Source organism: Carcharodon carcharias, chromosome 25 (assembly GCF_017639515.1).
Source record: "Carcharodon carcharias isolate sCarCar2 chromosome 25, sCarCar2.pri, whole genome shotgun sequence".
Lineage (NCBI taxonomy): Eukaryota > Metazoa > Chordata > Chondrichthyes > Lamniformes > Lamnidae > Carcharodon > Carcharodon carcharias.
The window spans coordinates 24973841-24999590 of record NC_054491.1 but is presented as its reverse complement, the minus strand read 5'-3'; the positions used below and the strand labels follow the sequence as shown (position 1 = coordinate 24999590).

The 25750-nt window shown below is 43.8% G+C and overlaps 2 protein-coding genes across 4 annotated transcripts in view; one reads left to right on the top strand and one right to left on the bottom strand.

Annotated features, from left to right (window-relative positions):
- Positions 1-11713: 11713 nt before the first annotated feature.
- On the bottom strand, positions 11714-16702 carry rnf26 (ring finger protein 26). The gene has a single exon (XM_041174221.1). The coding sequence runs from the start codon at positions 16553-16555 to the stop codon at positions 15164-15166; it is 1392 nt and encodes a 463-aa protein (XP_041030155.1). The 5' UTR covers positions 16556-16702; the 3' UTR covers positions 11714-15163.
- The window catches only part of LOC121269544 (basal cell adhesion molecule-like), a 265738-nt gene continuing 256639 nt past the window's right edge, over positions 16652-25750 (top strand). For 2 of the 3 annotated variants that reach the window (XM_041174218.1, XM_041174220.1), the window contains exons 1-2: positions 16652-16824; positions 21830-21926. The gene's annotated coding sequence lies outside the window, so the exon portion shown is untranslated. Of the gene's footprint in view, positions 16825-16854; positions 17049-21829; positions 21927-25750 lie in introns of those variants that run through there. The other variant, XM_041174219.1, reaches the window with a different exon arrangement.

Below are 25750 nucleotides of genomic sequence, written 5' to 3'. Positions count from 1 at the left end.
TGTCGAAGTTGGTGATATTATCTAAATGAATGTGCTAATTAAGAATGGATGGTAGAGCACTCAATGTATAGCTCTAGTGGGGGTGGGGGGAGCATAAAAAATTTAAAAATATTTTAAAATAATGGAAATAGGTGGGAAAAAGAAAAATCTAAATAAATTATGGGAAAAAAAAACAAAAGGAAGGGGGAAGAAACAGAAAGTGGGGGGTGGGGATGGAGGGGGGAGGTCAAGACCTAAAGTTGTTGAATTCAATATTCAGTCCGGAAGGCTGTAAAGTGCCTAGTCAGAAGATGAGGTGTTGTTCCTCCAGTTTGCGTTGGGCTTCACTGGGACAATGCAGCAAGCCAAGGACAGACATGTGGGCAAGAGAGCAGGGTGGAGTGTTGAAATAGCAAGCAACAGGGAGGTTTGTGTCATTCTTGCGGACAGACCGCAGGTGTTCTGCAAAGTGGTCGCCCAGTTTACGTTTGGTCTCTCCAATGTAGAGGAGACCACATTGGGAGCAACAAATGCAGTAGACTAAGTTGGGGGAAATGCAAGTGAAATGTTGCTTCACTTGAAAGGAGCGTTTGGGCCCTTGGACGGTGAGGAGAGTGGAAGTGAAGGGGCAGGTGTTACATCTTTTGCGTGGGAATGGGGTGGTGCCATAGGTGGGGGTTGGGGAGTAGGGGGTGATGGAGGAGTGGACTAGGGTGTCCCGAAGGGAACGATCCCTACGGAATGCTGACAGTGGGGGTGAAGGGAAGATATGTTTGGTAGTGGCATCATGCTGGAGTTGGCGGAAATGGCGGAGGATGATCCTTTGAATGCGGAGGCTGGTGGGGTGATAAGTGAGGACAAGGGGGACCCTATCATGTTTCTGGGAGGGAGGAGAAGGCGTGAGGGTGGATGCGCGGGAGATGGGCCGGACACGGTTGAGGGCCCTGTCAACGACCGTGGGTGGAAAACCTCGGTTAAGGAAGAAGGAGGACATGTCGGAGGAACTGTTTTTGAAGGTAGCATCATCAGAACAGATGTGACGGAGGCGAAGGAACTGAGAGAATGGGATGGAGTCCTTACAGGAAGCGGGGTGTGAGGAGCTGTAGTCAAGTTAGCTGTGGGAGTCGGTAGGCTTGTAATGGATATTGGTGGACAGTCTATCACCAGAGATTGAGACAGCGAGGTCAAGGAAGGGAAGGGAAGTGTCAGAGATGGACCACGTGAAAATGATGGAAGGGTGGAGATTGGAAGCAAAATTAATACATTTTTCCAAGTCCTGACGAGAGCACGAAGCAGCACCGAAGTAATCATCGATGTACCGGAGAAAGAGTTGTGGAAGGGGGCCGGAGTAGGACTGCAACAAGGAATGTTCCACATACCCCATAAAGAGACAGGCATAGCTGGGGCCCATGCGGGTACCCATAGCCACACCTTTTATTTGGAGGAAGTGAGAGGAGTTTAAGGAGAAATTGTTCAGTGTGAGAACAAGTTCAGCCAGACGGAGGAGAGTAGTGGTGGATGGGGATTGTTCGGGCCTCTGTTTGAGGAAGAAGCTAAGGGCCCTCAGACCATCCTGCTGGGGGATGGAGGTGGCATTCAAAGGATCATCCTCCGCCATATCCGCCAACTCCAGCATGATGTCACCACCAAACACATCTTCCCTTCACCCCCACTGTCGGCATTCCGTAGGGATCATTCCCTCCGGGACACCCTGGTCCACTCCTCCATCACCCCCTGCTCCCCAACTCCCACCTATGGCACCACCCCATGCCCACACCAAAGATGTAACACCTGCCCCTTCACTTCCACTCTCCTCACCGTCCAAGGGCCCAAACACTCCTTTCAAGTGAAGCAGCATTTCACTTGCATTTCCCCCAACTTAGTCTACTGCAATCGTTACTCCCAATGTGGTCTCCTCTACATTGGAGAGACCAAACGTAAACTGGGTGACCGCTTTGCAGAACACCTGCGGTCTGTCCGCAAGAATGACCCAAACCTCCCTGTTGCTTGCCATTTCAACACTTCACCCTGCTCTCTTGCCCACATGTCTGTCCTTGGCTTGCTGCATTGTTCCAGTGAAGCCCAACGCAAACTGGAGGAACAACACCTCATCTTCCGACTAGGCACTTTACAGCCTTCCGGACTGAGTATTGAATTCAACAACTTTAGGTCTTGACCTCCCCCCTCCATCCCCACAACCCCCCCTTCTGTTTCTTCCCCCTTCCTTTTGTTTTTTTTTCCCATAAATTATATAGATTTTCCTTTTTCCCACCTATTTCCATTATTTTAAAATATTTTTAAATCTTTTATGCTCCCCCCACCCCCACTAGAGCTATACCTTGAGTGCCCTACCACACATTCTTAATTAGCACATTCATTTAGATAATATCACCAACTTCGACACCTATGTGTTCTTTTGTTCTGCTGTCTGTGACATCTTTTGATGATCTGCTTCTATCACTGCTTTTGCCTACAACCACACCACCCCCCTCCACTTCTCTCCCCCCACCCAACCCCACCGCCCCCCCCAACACCTTAAACCAGCTTATATTTCACCCCTTCCTGGGATTCCACTAGTTCTGTCAAAGGGTCATGAGGACTCGAAACGTCAACTCTTCTCTTCTCCACCGATGCTACCAGACTTGCTGAGTTTTTCCTTCCAAACCTACAACTGCTACCATCTAGAAAGACAAAGACAGCAGACACATGGGGTTACCACCACCTGGAAGTCCCTCCAAACCACTCACCAACCTGACTTGGAAATATATCACCGTTCCTTCACTGTCATTGGGTCAAAACCCTGGAACTCCCTTCCTAACTGCACTGTGGGTGTACCTACACCACATGGACTACAGCGGTTCAAGAAGACAGCTCACCAACACTTTCTCAAGAGCAACTAGGGATGGGCAACAAATGCTGGCCCAGCCAGTGATGCCCACATCCTGTAAACGAATAATAAGAAAAAGTATGTTGTGTTGTTATGTCTCCATTATTGTCAGGATGGTGACAATACACATTTTATGCCTGCCTGCTAATGACAGTTAGGAGCTAAATCATCATGCATGGAAGATTTGCTAATTCAATATCTAAGTCAGGCAACCACAGTAATTCAGGGCTAGTCAGCCAGACTATCTCATTAATGGAAGGGCTAGGTTGGTCCCTGGGAATTTTCCCACAGTTCTGGATAATCCTACAAGTTAATGCCTTACTAGATATGAGAATTCTGGTTTAACAAGCAGTAAAAAATTTAATAATGCACTGTGTTTAATAAATTGAATAATCTCAGATGGTCAAAATTTAGCAATACACCTTGGAATTTCCAAAGCCTCAATTCTTGCTAACCTTTGCCTAAATTCTCTGGGTTTAGGTAATTTCGATACATCCCTATAATGAGGCAGTGCGCACCCCAAACCTGGCAAACAGTTTACCTGCATGAACTTCTCAGTAGCTTGATTGGTAACTCTTAAACATGTGATGGGCTTCCACATGTCACAGGCACCCAGATAACCCAAATAACGTTCAAAAGTAAAAAGTAAAAAAAAATTACATGCCATTCAATAGTTTTCCAATGTTCACTATCTAGGATCCACACATAAAAGGAAGACCACTCAGCCAAGGCACAGGGGGACAGCACTCGTAGATTTCCCCGATTCAAAATTTTTAGGAGAGAAATGAAAGGGTGAAATTCTGGAACAAAATTTAAAATGACTTCAGGGCACTGACAACTTTTACTTTAGAGTATGTTTATATTTTGCACGGAACCCTGTTTTTCTGGTCATACTTAACTCTTGAATAGCAGATTTCCTAAATTACCTACATCACCAATCACTCTCCAACTCAGTTAGTTTGATAAGTTTTGGCCATAGTGACTCAATACCTTTTGGATAAATTAGATAATAGAGAACCCTTTGTCTGAAGGTCAGGGGTTGAATTGCAGGCGGGGGTTGCGGGGGTAGTTGGTGGTAAATCAAACTCCTAATGAATCATGTTCATGTATCTCTGGTCGGTGATCTTTGTGATGTAAATAAAGCAATAAGACAGACCTCATCAGTTAGGGATAATGTCAGCCACATTCATTATTATTATTGTCTGAACTGTCACTGAGGCCACTTGGTTTCTGAACGTAATGGAAAAGCTGATGCTCAAACAAATTGGGTAAATCACAGCCTCCTGTTCTCAGGGGCTTCAGGATGTGATACAAAACCTTTGCAGATAACTGTGGGACAAAAAGATGTTAAATCCTATACATAATTAGTGGTTCAGGTCACTTGCTGATTTAATAGTGTTCACACAGGTCCAGAAGATGTTAATGCTGCATGTTGAGGCTTGAGATGACTGGCCTTTGTGGCCTCCCAAAGAGATTTCTTGATTCTTGCTGCTATGAAGGCAGCCAGGGAACTCAGAGTACATTCAATAAGGGGCCGGTATTGCAAATCCATTATGTATTTATGGAGAGAAGTTTCATTGGGCAGCATTGATCCCTGGGCTCCTATAGGCTTCAGAGACTTAGACAACCTATAGCAGGCAGGTCAAAGCACTGGAGTAGCACTACCAGCACAGTGCCATTGCAAGGTCCTCCAAGTCTGGTGGCAAGAAAGGCAGATTCTTTCTGCCTAGCATCGAGGCACAAATCACTCAAAACCAGCTCCGCTGGGTAGGATGTGTCATTCATATGGCTGACACCAAACTCTCAAAGCAACTACTCACTCAACTTGGAACTTGACTGTGGCAGGAGACTCCCAGGGAGACAGTGGAAACACTTTAGGGATGTCCTGCTTCCCTGAAGAGGTCAAACATACCTGCTGAATCATGGGAGTTCCTGGCTCATGACTGGCCAAAATGGAGGTTAATTCGGGACTTTGGGAACACACAGAGGTGAAGTCAAAGAGAGAGCACTCAAATCAGTAAACAACTCATCTACCCAACCCTCCAAGCACCACCTGCCCTGTATGCGGCAAAGTCTGCAGATCACACATTGGATTTATCAGCTATCTCAGAACCCATAGAACTGCAGCGGAATCGAGGTTACTTTCATCTTGAAGGACTGCCTAACAAGATATTGGGAAAGTCTTCTCTTGAGTTAGTCTTTTATTAAGTGCAGGATTACGGATGGGGGAGGGATGTGTTCTCTTATTTATCTAATTATATTCAAACAGTTAAAACAAATGTTGAAATGTTAACTCTGTTTCTCTCACCACAGATGCTGCCTGACCTGCAGAGTATTTTCAGCATTTTCTGTTTTTATTTCAGATTTCCATCATCTGCAGTATTCTATGTTTACATTCACTCAATGTCAATCAAGGTGCATCTGTTCACTAGGATAAGCCAATTGCACTAAAATTATTTTCCTGGTGATCTCAACTCACAATGTCCTGTTAATTTGGCTGTTAACAACTATTCTAAGATGCTGTCTTTTACCAAGTCTAAAACTCAAGGGATCAGGATCAGGGCTGAACAGAAGGTGGACTAATGGCTTCATTTCTGAAATGCGATTTGCTGATGATAAATGGAGTCATAGAGGTCTGTAGCACAGAAAAAGGCCCTTCGGTCCATCATGTCTGCACCGGTCAAACAAGTACCTAACTATTCTAATCCCATTTTCCAGGACTAGGCCCATAGCCTTGTATGCCATGGCATCGCAAGTGCACATCCAAATACTTCTTAAATGTTATGAAGGTTTCTGCCTCTACTAACCTTTCAGGCAGTGAGTTCCAGCACCCTCTGGGTGAAAAAAATTCTTCCTCACATCCCCTCTAAACCTCCTGCCCCTTACCTTAAATCTATGCCCCCTGGTTATTGATCCCTCCACCAAGGGGAAAAGTTTCTTCCTGTCTACCCTACCTATGTTCCTCATAATTTTATGCACTTCAATCATGTCCCCCCTCAATCTCCTCTGCTCCAAGGAAAATAACCCCAGTCTATCCAATCTCTCCTCATAACTAAAACTCTCCAGCCCAGGCAACATTCTGGTAAATCTCCTCTGCACTCTCTCTAGTGCAATCACATCCTTCTTATAATGTAGATTCCAGAACTGCACGCAATACTCTAGCTGTGGCCTAACCAGCATTTTATACAGTTCCAGCATAACCTCCCTGCTCTTATATTATTTACTACCTACTACTTCTAGATCAGGATGTACTGGAAATAGGACAGATAATCTACTTTTTGACCTCTAGTTAAAATTTGCAAACTTTCTGCATTAAGCAATTGCTTTCTGGATTAGAAGCAAGTACACAGATTCTAAACAAAAACAGAATTACCTGGAAAAACTCAGCAGGTCTGGCAGCATCGGCGGAGAAGAAAAGAGTTGACGTTTCGAGTCCTCATGACCCTTCAACAGAACTAGGCGAATCCCAGGAAGGGGTGAAATATAAGCTGGTTTAAGGTGGTGGGGGGTGGGGTTGGGTGGGGGGAGAGAAGTGGAGGGGGGTGGTGTGGTTGTAGGCAAAAGCAGTGATAGAAGCAGATCATCAAAAGATGTCACAGACAGCAGAACAAAAGAACACATAGGTGTCGAAGTTGGTGATATTATCTAAATGAATGTGCTAATTAAGAATGTGTGGTAGGGCACTCAAGGTATAGCTCTAGTGGGGGTGGGGGGAGCATAAAAGATTTAAAAATATTTTAAAATAATGGAAATAGGTGGGAAAAAGAAAAATCTATATAATTTATTGGAAGAAAACAAAAGGAAGGGGGAAGAAACAGAAAGTGGGGGTGGGGATGGAGGGGGGAGGTCAAGACCTGAAGTTGTTGAATTCAATATTCAGTCTGGAAGGCTGTAAAGTGCCTAGTCGGAAGATGAGGTGTTGTTCCTCCAGATTGCGTTGGGCTTCACTGGAACAATGCAGCAAGCCAAGAACAGACATGTGGGCAAGAGAGCAGGGTGGAGTGTTAAAATGGCAAGCAACAGGGAGGTTTGGGTCATTCTTGCGGACAGACCGCAGGTGTTCTGCAAAGCGGTCGCCCAGTTTATGTTTGGTCTCTCCAATGTAGAGGAGACTGCATTGGGAGCAACGAATGCAGTAGACTAAGTTGGGGGAAATGCAAGTGAAATATTGCTTCACTTGAAAGGAGTATTTGGGCCCATGGACGGTGAGGAGAGTGGAAGTGAAGGGGCAGGTGTTACATCTTTGGCATGGGCATGGGGTGGTGCCATAGGTGGGGTTTGGGGAGCAGGGGGTGATGGAGGAGTGGACCAGGGTGTCCCGGAGGGAACGATCCCTACGGAATGCCGACAGTGGGGGTGAAGGGAAGATGTGTTTGGTAGTGGCATCATGCTGGAGTTGGCGGAAATGGCGGAGGATGATCCTTTGAATGCCACCTCCATCCCCCAGCAGGATGGTCTGAGGGCCCTTAGCTTCTTCCTCAAACAGAGGCCCGAACAATCCCCATCCACCACTACTCTCCTCCGTCTGGCTGAACTTGTTCTCACACTGAACAATTTCTCCTTCAACTCCTCTCACTTCCTCCAAATAAAAGGTGTGGCTATGGGTACCCGCATGGGCCCCAGCTATGCCTGTCTCTTTATGGGGTATGTGGAACATTCCTTGTTCCAGTCCTACTCCGGCCCCCTTCCACATCTCTTTCTCCAGTACATCGATGATTACTTCGGTGCTGCTTCGTGCTCTCGTCAGGACTTGGAAAAATGTATTAATTTTGCTTCCAATCTCCACCCTTCCATCATTTTCACGTGGTCCATCTCTGACACTTCCCTTCCCTTCCTTGACCTCGCTGTCTCAATCTCTGGTGATAGACTGTCCACCAATATCCATTACAAGCCTACCGACTCCCACAGCTAACTTGACTACAGCTCCTCACACCCCGCTTCCTGTAAGGACTCCATCCCATTCTCTCAGTTCCTTCGCCTCCGTCGCATCTGTTCTGATGATGCTACCTTCAAAAACAGTTCCTCCGACATGTCCTCCTTCTTCCTTAACCGAGGTTTTCCACCCACGGTCATTGACAGGGCCCTCAACCGTGTCTGGCCCATCTCCCGCGCATCCGCCCTCACGCCTTCTCCTCCCTCCTAGAAACATGATAGGGTCCCCCTTGTCCTCACTTATCACCCCACCAGCCTCCGCATTCAAAGGATCGTCCTCCGCCATTTCCGCCAACTCCAGCATGATGCCACTACCAAACACATCTTCCCTTCACCCACCCCAGCGTCATTCCGTAGGGATCGTTCCCTCCGGGACACCCTGGTTCACTCCTCCATCACCCCCTGCTCCCCAACCCCCACCTATGGCACCACTCCATTCCCACGCAAAAGATGTAACACCTGCCCCTTCACTTCCTCTCTCCTCACTGTCCAAGGGCCCAAACACTCCTTTCAAGTGAAGCAACATTTCACTTGCATTTCCCCCAACTTAGTCTACTGCATTCGTTGCTCCCAATGCGGTCTCCTCTACATTGGAGAGACCAAACGTAAACTGGGTGACCGCTTTGCAGAACACCTGCGGTCTGTCCGCAATAATGACCCAAACCTCCCTGTCGCTTGCCATTTCAACACTCCACCCTGCTCTCTTGCCCACATGTCTGTCCTTGGCTTGCTGCATTGTTCCGGTGAAGCCCAATGCAAACTGGAGGAACAGCACCTCATCTTCTGACTAGGCACTTTACAGCCTTCCGGACTGAATATTGAATTCAACAACTTCAGGTCTTGTCCTCCCCCCTCCATCCCCACCCCCCACTTTCTGTTTCTTCCCCCTTCCTTTTGTTTTCTTCCAATAAATTATATAGATTTTTCTTTTTCCCACCTATTTCCATTATTTTAAAATATTTTTAAATCTTTTATGCTCCCCCCACCCCCACTAGAGCTATACCTTGAGTGCCCTACCATCCATTCTCAATTAGCACATTCGTTTAGATATCACTAACTTCGACACCTATGTGTTCTTTTGCTCTGCTGTCTGTGACATCTTTTGATGATCTGCTTCTATCACTGTTTTTGCCTACAACCACACCACCCCCCTCCACTTCTCTCCCCCCATCCAACCCCACCCCCCCACCACCTTAAACCAGCTTATATTTCACCCCTTCCTGGGATTCGTCTAGTTCTGTCGAAGGGTCATGAGGACTCGAAACGTCAACTCTTTTCTTCTCTGCCGATGCTGCCAGACCTGCTGAGTTTTTCCAGGTAATTCTGTTTTTGTTTTGTATTTCCAGCATCCGCAGTTTTTTGTTTTTACACAGATTCTAGTTTGGCTGCCCTTTTTCTACTGGCTGAGGAAAATTATGTGGGAAAAGATCAACATTTTACACAGCTAATTCCTGACCCACTTAGTGTTTCTGTTCAGTTGTAACTGATTAGATCTAGATCTAATTTAGTACAGATGGGATGACATCTGTTAGTAAACAATAGTAAGAGGGTGGTAAAAGGAGGAGTAGGCCCGACTAGGGACCAAAAAGGGGATTTACACATCGAGGCAAGATGCATGGCTGAGGTGTGAAATGAATATTTTATATCTGTCTTTATGTACGAGGCAGATGCTGCCCAGGTCATGGTGACAGAGGAGGAAACTCAGTCACTAGAAGTGTTTAAAATTGAAAAGGAGGAGATATTGGATAAGCTGTCAGTAATTAAAGTTGATAAGGCACCAAGACTGGATGAGACTCATCCAAGAATACTAAAGGAAGTGAGAGTGGAAATTGCAGAGGCACTGGCATAAATCTTTCAATGTCCCTGGATTCAGGGAGGTACCAAAGGACTGGCAAATTGCAAACATCACACCGTTGTTCAAAAAAGGTTGTAAACATCTGCCCTGCAATTACAGACCAGTCAGTTTAACTTCGGTAGTGGGGAAACTTCTAGAAACAATTATTCGGGATAGAATTAATAGTCACATGGAAAAATGTGGATTGAATCGGAAGAGTTAGTATGGATTTGTTAAAGGAAAATTGTGTCTAACTAACTTGATGGAGTTTTTTGAAGGGGTGACAGAGGTGGTTGATGAGGACAAGGCTGTTCATGTGGTGTATATGGACTTCCAAAAGGCGTTTGATACAGTGCCACACAACAGGCTCCTGAGGAACGTTATAGGTCATGGAATAAAAAGGACATCAGCAACATGGATACAAAATTGGCTGAGGGATAGGAAACAGAGAGCAATGGTTAATGGGCATTTCGGGTTGGAAGGTTTGTAGTGGAGTTCCCCAGGGGTCAGTATTGGGGCCCTTGCTTTTCCTGATATACATAAATGATCTAGATTTTGATGTCCAGGGGACAATTTCATGTTTGCGGACAACACAAAACTTGGGAGAATTGTAAGTTGTGAGGAAAGTGTAAAATTTCAAAAGGACATTGACACATTGGTGGAGTGGGCAGATGAAGTTCAATGCGGAGAAGTGTGAGGTGAAACACTTTGGTACAAAGAACATGGAGAGACAATACAAAATAAAAGGATACTATTCTAAAGGGTGTGCAGGAGCAGAGAGACCTGGTTATATGTGCACATAAGTTATTAAAGGTGGCAGGATTGGTAGAGAGAGCTGTTTCTAAAGCATTCAGTATTCTAGGCTTCATTAATAAGGACATAGAGTACAAGAGCAGGGAGGTTATGATGAACTTATGTAAGACACTGGTTAGACCTCAGCTGGAGTATTGTGTACAGTTATGGGCGCCACCCTATAGGATGGGAACACATGGGAGATAGTGCAGAAGAGGTTTACAAGAATGGTTCCAGGCATGAGACACTTCAGTTATGAGGAAAGATTGGAGAATTTGGGAGTTTTCCTTGGAGAAGAGAAGGCTAAGAGGATACTTGATATAAGTTTTCAAAATCATGAGGGACAGATGGGGAGAAGCTGTTCCTGCTCATAAACGGATGGAGAACCAGAGGGCACAGTTTTAAAGTGTTTTGCAAAAGAAGCAAATATGAGGCAAGAAACAACTTCTTCACACTGCGAGTAGTTAGGGTTTGGAATGCACTGCCTGGAAGTGTGGCAGGTTCAATTGAGACATTCAAGAGGGCATTAGATGATTACTTAAATAGAAACAATGTGCAGGGTTACAGGGAAAAAGGCAGGAGATTAGCACTAAGTTAAAATGCTCGGAGAGCCGGTGCAGACACGATAGGCTGAATGGCCTCCTTCTACATCATAACAATTCTGTGATTTTGTGACATTTAGGACTTTCCTCACATGTGTAGCCTGGCACAAAACTGGGCAAAGTGTTTATCAGCTAACCAAGCTTATGTCAGAATTTAAAGCATCAGCATGAACAGCAAATGTTGGATGCGGCAACTGAATTACTGTACTGCAATACATGGCTTGCAATGCAACAGCAAGTTGATCTAAAAGCTCTGACACCCAAATATACATATTTAGTATTTAGGGAGAATTGAATTTCCATTGATCTTTATGACCACCATATAAATGAAGCTGAACCAATCTCTTCTTTAAGGAGACCAATCCAGGTTTTCCAATCTATCCACATAACTCATTTCTGGAACCATTCTCATAAATCTTCTCTCTAAAGCCTTCGGATCTTTTCTAAAATGTCCAGGGTTGGACACAATAAGTCCAAACTAGGGTTTTATAAAAAGGTACAAAGAGATAACCGCCTTGCTTGTGTACTCAAGGTCTTTGTTTATAAGGCTCAGGATCCCATATGCTCATGGCTGGAGCTAAAGAGAGCTGTAAAGCACAACAGATTCATAGTTTTTCTTAGCTTTCAAGCTCTTCATTGTATGTCAACTGGTGCTTAGAGAACAAGAATAACTAGCAATTAAATATACATAAATGTATTTATTTTTTAACACTAATTACACATTCAGCTCATTGAATGAAATGTAGCACAGTGCAGTGAAGCTGAATTTAATACAACAGCTGTCAATATTACAGGTCAAATAAAACAAACGCCAATAGAACTTACACAAAAAAGATAAAGTAGGCTTTAAAAAAACCAGTAACACGTCATTCATAAATAACCTGAAACATCCTTCCTGCACAATCATTAGTGAATGCACTGCATTCAACACTAACCACCATGTATTAGCAATGCCAAGTGCCACCCAATTCACTCTGAAGTGTGTATTTGCAGCCATCACCAGCTAGTCAATCTTGATAACAGTAATAATGTCATGATGGCTGTGGCTCTCCTAAAGCTGCTTTGAAAATCTTCGACCCAATGAACACCTCTGGCAGCTCCCTCCTCTTTCTCCATAGATAGTGAGCTGCCCTTTAACTTACACATCAAATTAAATGTTTAACCCATCCCTAATGATTCTCTTGGTAAATATACTGCCCATTTTATACAACGGTATTCAGTCCACAAAGATTAAAGACTTGGGCACTTGGGCTATTCAACTGTGGCAAGGGGATATATGGCAAAACATTACAGCTTACCCCAATCCTTTTTTCATCTGATGTCCACATAAATACATTTTACATCAGGAATCACTGGAAGTTTTAGCTAATTTTTCTGTGTTTAGCATTGAGGCTAATTGTAAAACCCACAACCAATTACCAGAAACCTTTGGTCTGTAAACCTTTGTGCAGCCTTAGTCTTTCCCCCTGGTTCCCTTAACAACCCAGTGGATAATGTTGTGGGGAGAAAAAAAGTTGTATTCAGGTCCCACACATGGGTCAAAAAATGTTTAGTAGTCGGGTAACAGTGGACACCAATGCTTTATAAATTTTTGCTCATCTGGAATGGTACGAGAAAACATCTTAGTATCAATAATTGAGTCTCCATCTGTTCCTAAAACCAATTTTAATAATCTGTAAACATTTATGGACTATGGGTTTAATACTACAGCCTTGATTTCATGTAGGGGACAACACACCCTAACAAATTGAGGTTGCAGAAGCTGTGCTCATTTAAATAAAACGTGTTGGACTCCTGATCAGATTCGCCATGTGGCCGGCGGGTGGGAGGAGAAATTTGGCTGCAGGCAGGAACTCCTGGGATAATACCAAACAGTGGGTGGAGGGGATTCTCCCACATCTTAGTGAAATGGGTAGGCTGAAGTTTCCTTGCATTCAGCAATCAGGAAGATTCCGATTGTCAAGATTCCCTAAAGATCAGTGGGATGCTAAGGAGGCCCAAGAACTCCTTGCACGATCTGAGGGGATCACTCCTGCTTCTCTTGGCACAAAAGGAGCTCAAAAAAAAAGTATGCTTAAACTTAATGGACTTCATGTGGTCAGTCAGCTCCTTTGGCCATTTTTGATGTTAGTTAATAGACAGTGCAGGACTCCTGCTTCATAGGCTTTTAAAATTACGTTCCAGCACAGGTGAAATCATCAGGCTATGACTTTTGAATCTTGAATAAGCTCCCATCTGCTTTCAGCAGGAGCCTCAACTAATGTCATTGATATTATGGTGACCAGGAACACAGCAGCTCTCAATTTTAACACTTTGTGCTTATCTGGGGTTTGGTTCAAAATCTAGGCCTATGGGTCTGAATAAATTCAAATCATGTTAGACACAATGTTATGTAACTGATTCCTCTACTCACTAATCACTGTCCTGAAAACTCCAAAATCAGAGGTGTGCAACCTCATACACTGTAGTCAGTACAGTAGGCTCACAGTTACAATTCCCCACATCAGGAACTTCCATTACAGAAAGGTGCCAAGCACAAGGAAAGCAATTTCCCATATAAAAGAACAGCAACCACAATCTCCACTTACACACCTCCAAATTATTTTATCACTGTTGACTATGATACTCTTGGAATACCATCAATTGTTGCAGATACCAAGACAAGTAAGGAAAAAGTCTTGTGATTATAGGGTCTTACTGCAATAACTTTAAAAGATACACCATTTATTTCAGGCTGTGTTACCATAAAAACTTTGTTGCTACTGTAGTTGTTCTGCTGGAAGGCGGGTTTACATCAATCAACATCTCAGTAAGTTCACATCTGTACAGCAGAAAGCTTGCATTATGCAGCCAGATTTTGTAGTGATAAACATTTGGCATGAGGAAAGTAGCTGAGTTTCATTCAAAGAATGCATTTATCAGTTAATGTATTAAATACCCAGGTATCAAGAACTGAGAGCTATCCCATTCCTTGCTCCAAATCCAGTAGACACGGAAATGGTCCTCAAAGCTACACTTCCCAAAACAACCTGTATTCCCTAATCAAATGGATCTGGTGATTAAACCAGATGCAGTGCCTAAGGCAAATGTCTGGAGGCACAGCCATTGAACGGTGCTACTATTCTTCAGTGAGTAGCATCGTTACTAAAAAGAGAAATTCTCCCTTGATACCATGTAACCTGTAATGCAGATTTGGTTAAGAATTGCTGTGATTATTTAAAGAGAAAACTTGTAACTTAAAAATAAAAACTCAAAAATGTAAACAGATTTCTCATGTGTGTCTCACTTCCTAATTGGATGCACTATTTCAGCTGCTTTGCCAAAGAAACTATTCCATCATTAAGCCTCAAGCTTCCAGCACTGCCCTACCTCACTGCTCACAATGTATGCGGTACATTGGGTGGTAGAACAGCATTCAGGGAAGCAAAGTTTTGTAGCAAATCCCTGAATTATGCCATAGATTATTCAGGAGTCATCCATCTCAAAATAATTTACAAAACTCTTTTTTTTAGAACAAGGACATTTATACATAGGGTGCACTGTGCAGACAATTCATTGATCCCTGACCCTGCACAGCTCATCGTAGTAAAAATAGAAGTTAAACATTCAATGAATCTGTTGCATCAGCCTCTCAAAGCTGATCATTTTTTTTAAACTCCCAAACTCTTTTATTAAATTTAAAAAAAAACACATATCTGTCTACCAGGCAGTGTTGGTCACCAAATCAACAGAAAGTAGTTTCAGTTTCCCACTGTCAACTCTGAAACCAGTGAATAAAGTGGCAGAAGTCGAAGCATGTAATTGGACATGAGAAAATCGATCAGTGTGGTTTTAGTTCCAACTTGGCCAGCTTATCTAATAAAGTGCTGGAATTGAGGCTCCTAATTCCCAGTAATACGTACAGACATTCTTAAGGTAATATTCCTATACAGCACAGTGCTTGCATAGGTTATGGTTGAACAGAAAAAATAAATTACATCTGAATTATGAAGTCCATGGCTAAGGATTTGCATAGCAACTTGAAAATAGGCTCACTTAGCACTTCAATGATTGGTCCAGTGAAAGACTTTAACTTATTAAAAAAAAAATCACTATGCACAGCACACCCTTTCCGTCAAAGCTTATTCAAACAGTCAATCAGAAATACACATCCAACGTTTGTAAGATCATCTCTCGGCAAAGTGGACAGTTGCGTTGGTAGATGGGCTGCTGCAAGAGGATATTTGTGCAGCCTTGACAGAGACACAAGTGTCGGCATGGGAGCAGCAACACAGATTTTGCCTGGTCCTGACAGATGACACACTTTTTTCGTTCTTCTTGCTCCTTCAAGAGCATCCAGAGGTTGCTTTCCACAGAGACATTACTATTATCGTTTTTGCTGCCTGCTGGCTTTGCTATCGAATGCAAAGGTCCATCACTGGCTTTTGGTCCACATACAGAGGTCTCAGCCAAGGTCAGCTCCTGTTCGCTTCCAGGGTTACCATCTCGTTGGACTGGGTTGGGATCTGCTTGCTGTTCCAACTGCATAGCCATTTGTTGGTCCACAGCTGTTTGGCCCTCTAAGTTCTCATTAGGATCAGCCCTGTGCCGCCGCCTTTGGTCAAGAGGCCAGTTATTGACATAACCTGGGTGCAGTTGTTGACTGTATATTCGCCGCCACGTCTCTGAGTTGACCATCAGCTGCATACTGGCCATTACTATTCTACAAACATGCGTGACATTCCTCCTGACCCAGTGAAGATTTGGAGGGGTGCTCAAATGTAGAGTCACCTGATTAGCAACCCTCAATACTATCTCTGGATTTGCATAGATCGTTGTACCAGAGATGACAACAAAAGTGACTGCCAACCCATATAGATTCAGGAGAAAAACGTCGGTCAGTACTCTGGTGAGGGAGATCAGGACTTCGATCACAAACTGGCATGGAGTCCACAGCAGGATCACGTTGCCAAGGACACTGCTGGACAAATAGGCGAGAATTGAAGCAAAGACTTCTGAAGCTCCTACTAAAGGGCTCCACAGCAATGTGGCAACTGAAAACAGGTTCTGGGTTCCGATAAGGAACAAATTGATGACAGTGTTGACAAAGTAGGCAGCCAGGCTGGCCAAGATCCCCACAGCATCCCAGATTTGCTTGAGAAAGAGCTGGCCGGAGCAGAAGGTGTTGGCAAGGCCCTTTTGCAGCATCTCTCGCCCTCGCAAGCTCAGGTAAGACAGCAGGTGCCCCACCACCTTCAAACTCTCTGCCAGGTTGAGCAGCACCTTCAGCAAAGTGCAGGCCAAGCTGAGGGTGAGCTGCAAGGCGCAATGGCCTAGTTCCGCCGCCCCCAGAGCCAGCAGCCCCAGCAGGTTATAGCACAGGGCGAAGCAGGAGGCCACGGCCCCGGGGAGGCAGAGCACCAAGTGCAGGAGGCCCGAGGCCGCAGCCAGCACGGAGGAGACCAGCCAGAAATTGAGGTCCAGCAACAAGCAGAGCAGGTCCAGGGCCCGGCCCAGGCCACTGATCAGCAAGATGACCACACCGGCCATGGCCTGACCGGCGGCGCACGGCCGGCTCCTGCTGGCCGCTCCGCGTCTCGAGATCCGGCTCCTGTTACCGCTGCTGCTCCGCGTCTCGAGATCCAGTTCCCGCCTGGAGACCGTTAAACAGAATTCAAAAATAAACTGCCAGCCCCGACCAGCCGATCGCGGAAACATTGACCGCCAGGGGACCGGAAGGAGCAGCAAATGATCGATCGGGATGTTGACAATTCCCTGGCGTCCCTCCCTCGCTGAAACAGTTGAACATGTTCTTTCAGGTAATCTTTTTTAAAAATAAAGTTAGTGTTGATCCTGCCCCTTCGCCTCCTTGTTCTCTAACCTGAAGGGATTGAGCAACGTTACAAATTACAGCTGGAGAATTCGGCTCCTCTCAGCAAATTTACCAAACGACGTCAATGAGGAAACCAATGGACAAACCCTCAATTTTATAACTTTTGCTTTGACAATAAAACCAAAATCAACATCAAACATCACTTAACAGGTAAATTGCAGTTAATATAAACTATAAATTACACATTAAATAGTAGATACAACAATGATAGATCTGACGGATTTACTGAGCAGTCCATGTGTGGCACTAATTTGTCACCCAGTCCTTCAAAGCTCTGAACCTCTTCAGGTAGAATTCCAGCTCCTTTTTTTCCCCCAGGATATAGGCATCGATCCTAAACCGACCAGCTCCCAACCGACCCCAGTTCCTCAGGGGACAGCCTTTACTAAAATGACACACTTGCAGAACCTCCTCAGCTCTGTTCAGTCTTGATTCACCAGCAACACCTTTACCTGAACCCTCAGCGACACCCCTGCGCACTGCATGGCTGGCCCAGATCAATCTCCCTTTTAAATACCTGAATAACCTTATTTTCCTTTATCTTTACTCCCAGATGCAGCCTTTGTATCACTTTTTTCCAACTGCACCACAACTTCTTTTCCTATTAGCAGAACCTGGTCACACAGGGCCAGTTTTCACATCACTGAGGTCATGTTTGTGTCCACTCTCCTCCTCCATCTGGGGTTTGCATTTCTTAGGGATTTTTAAAATTCAATTTTCTGGGATTTGCAGTGCTACTGTTCCCCCACCTCCCAGGACCTGCACTCCTGCTGCGCGGAGCTGTTCATTTTTCCATGGGGCAGAGGCTGCCACTCTCCTGGTTGATGCCACTCACTGAACCTGTCAGACTGCAAGCCATGGAGTCCAACACATCAACTTCACTTCCAGCCTGATCCTCATATCTCTTGATTGTTTTTAGTTCTTTTTATTTATTCATGGATATGAGCATTGCTTGCAAATCCAGCATTGTTTCTCATCCCTAATTGAGAAGTTCATTGTGATCCTTCTTGAACTGCTGCAGTGCATCTAGTGTAGGTATACCCATAGTGCAGTTTGGAAGGAAGCTCTAGGTTATTGACCCAGTGCCCGTGAAGGAACAGTGATATTGTTCCAGGTTGGGATCCTGTGTGGCTTGGAGGAGAACTTGCAGGTGGTGGTGTTTTATAAGAACATAGGACTTAGGAGCAGGAGTAGGTCATTCAGCCCTTCGAGCCTGCTCCACCGTTCAATAAAATCATGCTGAGCTGGTTATGGACTCTGCTCCACTTTTCTCTGTCTGCCCCCCCACCCCCAAAGCCCTTGATTCTCTTGTCTATCAAAAACCTGTCTAACTCAGCCTCGGATAAATTCAATGACTCAATCTCCACTGCTTCCTGGGGAAGAGAATTCCACAAAGTAATGACCCTTTGAGAGAAAAAAAATTCTCCTCATCTCAGTCTTAAAAGGGAAATCTCTTATTTTCAAACTATGTCCTCTAGTTCAAGTCTCTCCCACAAGTGGAAGCATCCTCCCGTTATGCACCCTATCAAATCTCCTCAGGATCTTATGTATTTCAATAAGATCACCTCTCAATCTTCTAAACTCCAATGGGTATAGGCCCAACCTGTTCCATCTTTCCTCATAGGCTAAACCCTTGATCCCTGGAATGAGTCGAATGAACCTTCTCTGTACTGCTTCTAACATAATTCTATCGTTTTTCAATAAGGAAACCAGAACTGAACACAGTATTCCAGATGTGATCTCACCAATGCCATGTACAGCTGCAGTAAAACTTCCCCACTTTTAAATTGCAATTAACACCAACATTCCATTTGGCTTCCTAATCACTTGCTGTACCTGCAAACTAACTTTTTGTGGTTCCCATGTGTTCCATGCCATTGTTCTTCTATGTGTAGGTAGTTCATGGTATTGAAAGGTGCTGTTGAAGGAGCCTTGGAGAGTTGCTGAAGTTCACCTTGTAAGTGGTATACTCTGTGCACAGGCAATGCAGGGAGTGAATGGTGAGTGTCTGGCACATATGTTACTTGCCACTTATCAGCCCCCAAGCTGTAATATTGTCCCGTTCCTGCTGCGTACAGGTACTGTTTCAGTATCTGAGGAATTGTGAATGCTACTGTACACAGTGCAATCATCAGTGGACATCCCCACTTCTGACCTTAGAATGGGAGGGAAGGTAATTGATGAAGCAGCTGAAAATAGTTGGGCCTAGGACACTACCCTGAGGAACTCCTGCAGTGATGTCCTGGGACTCCAACAACCACGAGGTAAAAAAATGCTAGCTAAATTCCTTGATTTTCTTCCCAATTATCTTAAATCTGTGTCCATCTACCAATGAAAGGATCTACTATAACTAAATATCAACTCCATCAAAACCCCTATTATAGAGCAAAAACAAAAAATGCTGGAAAAACTCAGCAGGCCTGACAGCATCTGTGGAGAGAAAGACAAGTTAACGTTTCTAGTCCGTATGATTCTTCATACGGGAAGTAGAAATGTGGTGAAATATATGCTGTTTAAGGGGGGTGGGACAGGTGAAGCTGGATAGATGGCCAGTGATAGGTAGAGGCAAAGGAGAGATTGACAAAGATTTCATAAACAAAAGGACAAAGGGGTGTTAATGGTGGTGGTACTGGTTAAAGGAGGTGCTGATGATGATATTAAGGATAGAAAGCAGAATGTGATAATAGCTGGACAAGGGTAAGCACTCTGGAAAGAAGAACATGAGCAAGTGACAGATGGCCCTAGTGGGGGTGGGGTAGGGGGAGGGGACGGTGGTGGGAAAAAAACTTGAAAATAGGCTAAAAGTTAGGGATAAAACAATGAATAAAAATGGAAATAAATTTTAAAAAATAATAAGTAGAAAAAAATAAAATTTAAAAAATAAAAATGAATATTGAAAAATGGGGATCAAAAAAGGGTGAGGATGGAGGAGAGAGCTCATGATCTGAAGTTGTTGAACTCAATGTTAAGTCCGGAAGGCTGTAAAGTGCCTAATCGGAAGATGAGGTGCTGTTCCTCCAATTTGCGTTGAGCTTCACTGGAACATTGCAGCAGACCAAGGACGGACATGTGGGCATGAGAGCAGGGTGGTGTGTTGAAATAGTAAGCGACAGGGAGGTCTGGGTCATGTTTGCGGACAGACCGATGGTGTTCCGCAAAGCGGTCACCCAGTCTGCATTTGGTCTCTCCAATTAGAGGAGACCACATTGGGAGCAGTGAATGCAGTAGTCCAAATTGAGGGAAGTGCATGTGAAGCGCTGCTTCACTTAAAAGGAGCATTTGGGCCCTTGGGGGAAGTAAAGGGGCAGGTGTTGCACCTTCTGCCATTGCATGGGAAGGTGCCGTGGGAGGAGGGTTGAGGTGTAGGGGGTGATGGAGGAGTGGACCAGGGTGTCCCAGAGGGAATGGTCCCTACGGAATGCCGACAGGGTACCCCCTTCCTGTCGCTTGCCGTTTCAACACACCATCCTGCTCTCATGCCCACATGTCCATCCTTGGCCTGCTGCAATGTTCAAGTGAAGCTCAATGCAAACTGGAGGAACAGCACCTCATCTTCCGATTAGGCACTTTACAGCCTTCCGGACATAACATTGAATTCAACAAGTTCAGATCATGAACTCTCTCCTCCAAACTCAACCCTTTTTGATCCTCTTTTTCCAATATTCATTTTTATTTTTTAATTTTAATTTTTTTCCACTTTTTATTATTATTTTTAAAAAATTTATTTCCATTTTTATTCATTGTTTTATCCCTAGCTTTTAGCCTATTTTCAATTTTTTTTTCCCACTACAGTCCCCTCTCCCTATCCCACCCTCACTAGGGCCACCTGTCATTTACTCATGTTGTTCTTTCCAGAGTGATTACCCTTGTCCGGCTATTATCATATCCTGTCACCATTAGCACCTCCTTTAGCCAGTACCACCACTATTAACACCCATTTGACCTTTTGTTTATGACATCTTTTGCAATCTCTCCTTTGCCTCCACCTATCACTGACCTTCTATCCAGCTTCATCTGTCCCACTCCCCTCTTAAACAGCATTTATTTCACCACATTTCTACTTCCCTTTAGCTCTGAAGAAGAGTCATATGGATTCCAAATGTTAACTCTGTCTTTCTCTCCACAGATGCCGTCAGACCTGCTGAGTTTTTCCAGCATTTTTGTTTTAGTTTCAGATTTCTAGCATCTGCACTATTTTGCTTTATCCCTTTTTTAGAGTATGGGTTAACAACAGAAGCATTCATGATGCTGATGTAATAACGATGTCAGATCAGATGACTGAAAAGTAAGAGAGATTTGGAAGAAAGAGAAGCTCCAACCTCATACAGAGGTCAAAATGTGTAAATATTTGCTGTAAATAAAGAGTCATGGTTTTAAGAAACTACAGACTCGAGCAGCATACTTTGGGAGAATAGACATTCCCCAAAATCCCTGTCTAGACCCCTACCACACAACAAAACACCTTTTAATTTTGAATACCTCTTTTAAATGTTCCCTCAGCCTTCACTGCAATAGAGAAAGCAACAGGGAACTATATGCTTCCCAAGCTCCCGGGTTATTCAAAAAAAGCACAAGATATGAACATCTCCCTTTTGTTTCCAAAGGTTGGCTCCCCCTATGTGAATGTATGTTGCTTCTAGAAAGCATAAATGAGCCACATTGTGAGTTTGACTGGTTATCTTAAACATTAGTGCAGCTATTAGCGTGCTCAGGATTGTTCAGCTAGATGACTGCAAGACGAAAAGCTTCGGCGATGTCTCTCTCCAGCAATATTCAAATTCTGTACTACCAAGCAACTGTTTAATGTTATTAAATAATTATTAGCTGATCTCCCATCGTGTTTCTCATGGGCTAATAGGTAACTGTCATTCTGCTTGTTTTCTATTTGCTAATTCTATCTTTCTCTCTCTTTTCCATTTGTTTGTTGGCAGGAGTTTCTGTCCATGTTACACACCTGCTCAACCCACTGTATCCAGGTTAGCACACACGTGCTACTGTAATGTAAAAAAGGAGGAGATGCATTGGATGGTAAGAGGATTAGTAACTCCTCGTGAACTGCATTGAATAATTCAACTTTTAGAAATCTAGATATTGGAAATGTGTATTTTTTGAAATTGATTCCTGCAAACTAAGTTATTATCCATTTTACAATACAACTACATGAATAACTGTTTATGTGAACAATTGTTTTGAATAAAAAGGCTGTCACTGTTACCATTTAGATTATTCTTTCCCCCTCATAATAGCCCCTCTCTCTCAAGGAAGAAGGATGGGCCAACTGTGTTTGTGTAGTGCTTTCACTGCATTCTCTCATTAAGTCTTAATTTATGTGACACAATGGACTAAACGCTGGTCTTTCAATCCAGCCCAGACTGATGGGATGAAACTCTCCTTTATGTGCTGGCAGGAAAGAGCCCACATAAAATGAGTGTCAGAAATGTTAATCTAGTTCCAAATAGGTATAGATCTAAAATACAAAACAACCCATAATTTGACATTATTTGGCTTTCTCAAAGAGACACAGGATAGCAGGTGTGGACGACAGAAAAATGTCTAATTGGTACAGCATGAAGCATTCTTCAGAGGTTGTGGGTAAGGCACATTCTTGCAGCGAGTAGAGAAAATCATAGTTTGCATCTAAAAGATGATCTTGCTTGTTGCTGATGCAGGGTGCGCAAAATGAAAATGTTCTATTTTCTAACATTAACATTCCTCACTTCTAGAAGCCCAAAATTCTTCAGGAAATTAAGTTTAAACTTATGGTATATTGCCTCTAATAGAAGTGCTGTGTAGTCTTAAAACTCTTGGAACCCTTGAATGAATCAGTGCTTTCTGGAGAGGAGCAAAGAAAGTTATATGAAAAATACAAATGTCACATTGATGTTTGATCAGCCTCCCTCTACACAACCTATTCCAAAATGATAAAAGAATGTAACTAACAGCATTGAGGCTGGGTGAGGGAGTGGGAATGTCAGAGGAATGGACAGAAAGAGCCAATGTACAAATACAAGCATGAGTGCAGTCCAAACATAAATAATATCTTCAGCAGTATGCACGCCTTTTTCATTTTACAGGTATTCATTGGGTTTGATACTGGCAGCATCAATTGCAGGCTGCTGACGGGTGTACTAAAAGATGCCGGAAAGCAAAGGCTCCTCCTCCCATTCACCCTGCTATAGGGTTTACATTCGGGAATATTTGCATTGAGTTAAATCCAAACCTCACAATTCCTGTCCAAGTTCAATACAGTTCATTTGAAGGATTTCTTTGATAGCTTTTTCCTTGTACAGTAAATGCTTATACTGTATACATATATTTTAAATTTAGCTCAAAAATCTTTTGAGTCTCAGTCTGTTCAAAATCCTTACTGACTCATCAAGCTGATAACCGCTCAGTAATTCAGGAATATTTCTCTCAGTGACTGCTACAAATTGTTTCTGTGCTGTTGTGGAACCTCATTGCCAAAATCTCATGATGAGTTTATTTTTTTTCTCCTCGTGCTTTAGAGATAATCACTTGTTTCCTCTCCTGTTATTTCTGTTCTTTCCAATCATGACAACTCCACAAAGAACCATTATATAAAGGAGGGACTGTGTACAATTGGACTTAATTGCAGCTTGTAATCAATGTGATGAAAGACCTTCTGCTGCTGATTTTCCTGTGACTCATACGAGCTGATCACCCTTCCCCAGGGAATCATAGCAGGAGACCTTATTGTCCTTGTCACACCTGTATACACCACTGGTCATGTCAACTTAGCAGATGCACCACAAATACTGGTAAGGAGCAAGCAGGAGAATTGCTGTCCTGTGTAAAATAAACAGTAGGTGTCCAATAAACAGTAGGTGTTTATTGCATTTAGCATGAAACCCTGACACGTAGTTTCACATAGTGAGGCAGAAATAACTGCACACAGCTGAGCAACAACCAAAACAATGTTGAGGTGCCCTAAATGACAAGTTAATTCCCAGGTTCTGACCCAAGCACTTGTAGCCTAATGGTATATATGCTGAAGGTTCTATTAATTCAGGGCTTAGTCGCCATTTGTTCAATTGTGCGCTGTGCAACACTCAAATTTGCCTTCCAGCAACCAAATCTAGCAAAATAAACTTGAACTTTGAACTAGTAGAGTTAAGTAAATTCAGCAGCCCACCAAAAATGCATTTGACAGTGTAATCATACTTTGGAGCAATTTTATTAGTACATGTTGCCATGAGGGAGCTTTCATTGCTGTCAGTGTACATCAGAAAGGTGTTACTGTGTGCACTGTATGCGCTGTTAATGATCAGAAAATTGTAGGTAGTGCATGCCCGAATTTCTGATACAGTAAGTCCTCATTTAAAGTTGTGCTTATGTTCCTGAAAATTGCGACTTTAAGTGAAACAGCCTTAAGTGAATCATGGGTTCCCATAGAAATCAATGTTAAAGCCGGAATTAGGTTCCTTCGGACATTTCTTGCCTGGAAAAAACAATGTACAAATGCGCAGCATGGTGCATTTCTCGTTGGAATAACTTAAAAAACAAAATAAATTACTGAATATTACAGAAATTCTGTATAAATTCAAATTAGATAACACTAAATCACCCAAACAAGTCCTGAGTAACACAGCTTCTGTGTTTCATCCACAGCACTCCAGAAACTCAGCTTAACTTTTTGCATGCTTTTCTTTCCCACTCTGTTTCTCTCTCTCTCTCTCTCTCCTTTCCCATTCTGTGTGTCTCTTTCTCCTTTTCCACTCTGCCTGTCTGTCTGTTTCTGTCCCTCCTTTCCCACTCTGTCTCCCCCCTTTCCCACTTTGTGCCTCTCTTTCTCTCTCCTTTCGCACTCTGTCTCTCTCTCTCTTTATCCTTTTCCACTCTGTTTTCCTCTCTCTCCTTTCCCACTCTGTCTCCCTCCTTTCCCACTTTGTGCCTCTCTTTCTTTCTCCTTTTGCACTGCCTCTCTCTCTCTCTCTCTCTCTTTATCCTTTTAGACTCTGTTTGTTTCCCTCTCTCTCCTTTCCCACTCTGCCTCATCCCCATCCCTTTCATCCTCACCCCCACCCCCACCCCCACCCCAATCCAGGGCAGTGACTCAACAACCCAAGGCTCTGGCCAATTCCCAGTCCAAAGCTGCACCTGGGCCTGGAGGCTGAACCTCTTCCTGACACTCTGCAGGGGGCTGTATCCTGTCCTGGGCTACGGCTGGAGCCAGCGGGGAGCTTGGATGGAACTGTGGGGGGGTGGGGGGGGGGGGGGGGGGGGTGGGGTGCAGATGGAATCCTCCCTGTCCCCAGTTACTCTCACTCTCATACTTAACCAACTCGTTGGCATCCAGCAGCTTCCTGACCCTGTCCTGCGTTCCTGCTCCTGGACCTCGGCCTTGTTCTCTCTCCGCAGCCTCAGCCTCTGGTGATGGCAGTGATGACTCCGGCATCAGAACTGAGTGCAACACGCGGTGGGGCAGGGCCAGAGTGCCAGCAACGTAAAACCAAAAATATTGACGCAAATCGGAAAAATAGGCCCTAAAGAATAAACAACATTAAAACTAAACGATGTTAGAAAGGCGACTTAAAATGAGTACTTGTAGTATGTGCTGCTAATGAACTACCAGCAGTGTGAACTTGTAAAACTATCTCAGCTCTAGCCATTAGGTCATGGGAAAAACATTATTAGCTTTGGAAGAAAACCAAAATGATTACTGATATTATAAATTTGAATTCTTAACAACAAACTTCATCATCAATATCATGCATTTAAAATATGCAGAAAGGTCAAGGTAGTTGAGCTTGTCTTTGGAAAATAGGAGGTTTTCAAGTGATGTACTGAAGTTTCAATATTAATAAGATTGGAAAAGGTAATGCAGGCAATTT

Excerpts from the sequence above, each read along its gene's own strand:
- rnf26 (XM_041174221.1), bottom strand. The coding sequence starts at position 16,555 with ATGGCCGGTGTGGTCATCTTGCTGATCAGTGGCCTGGGCCGGGCCCTG.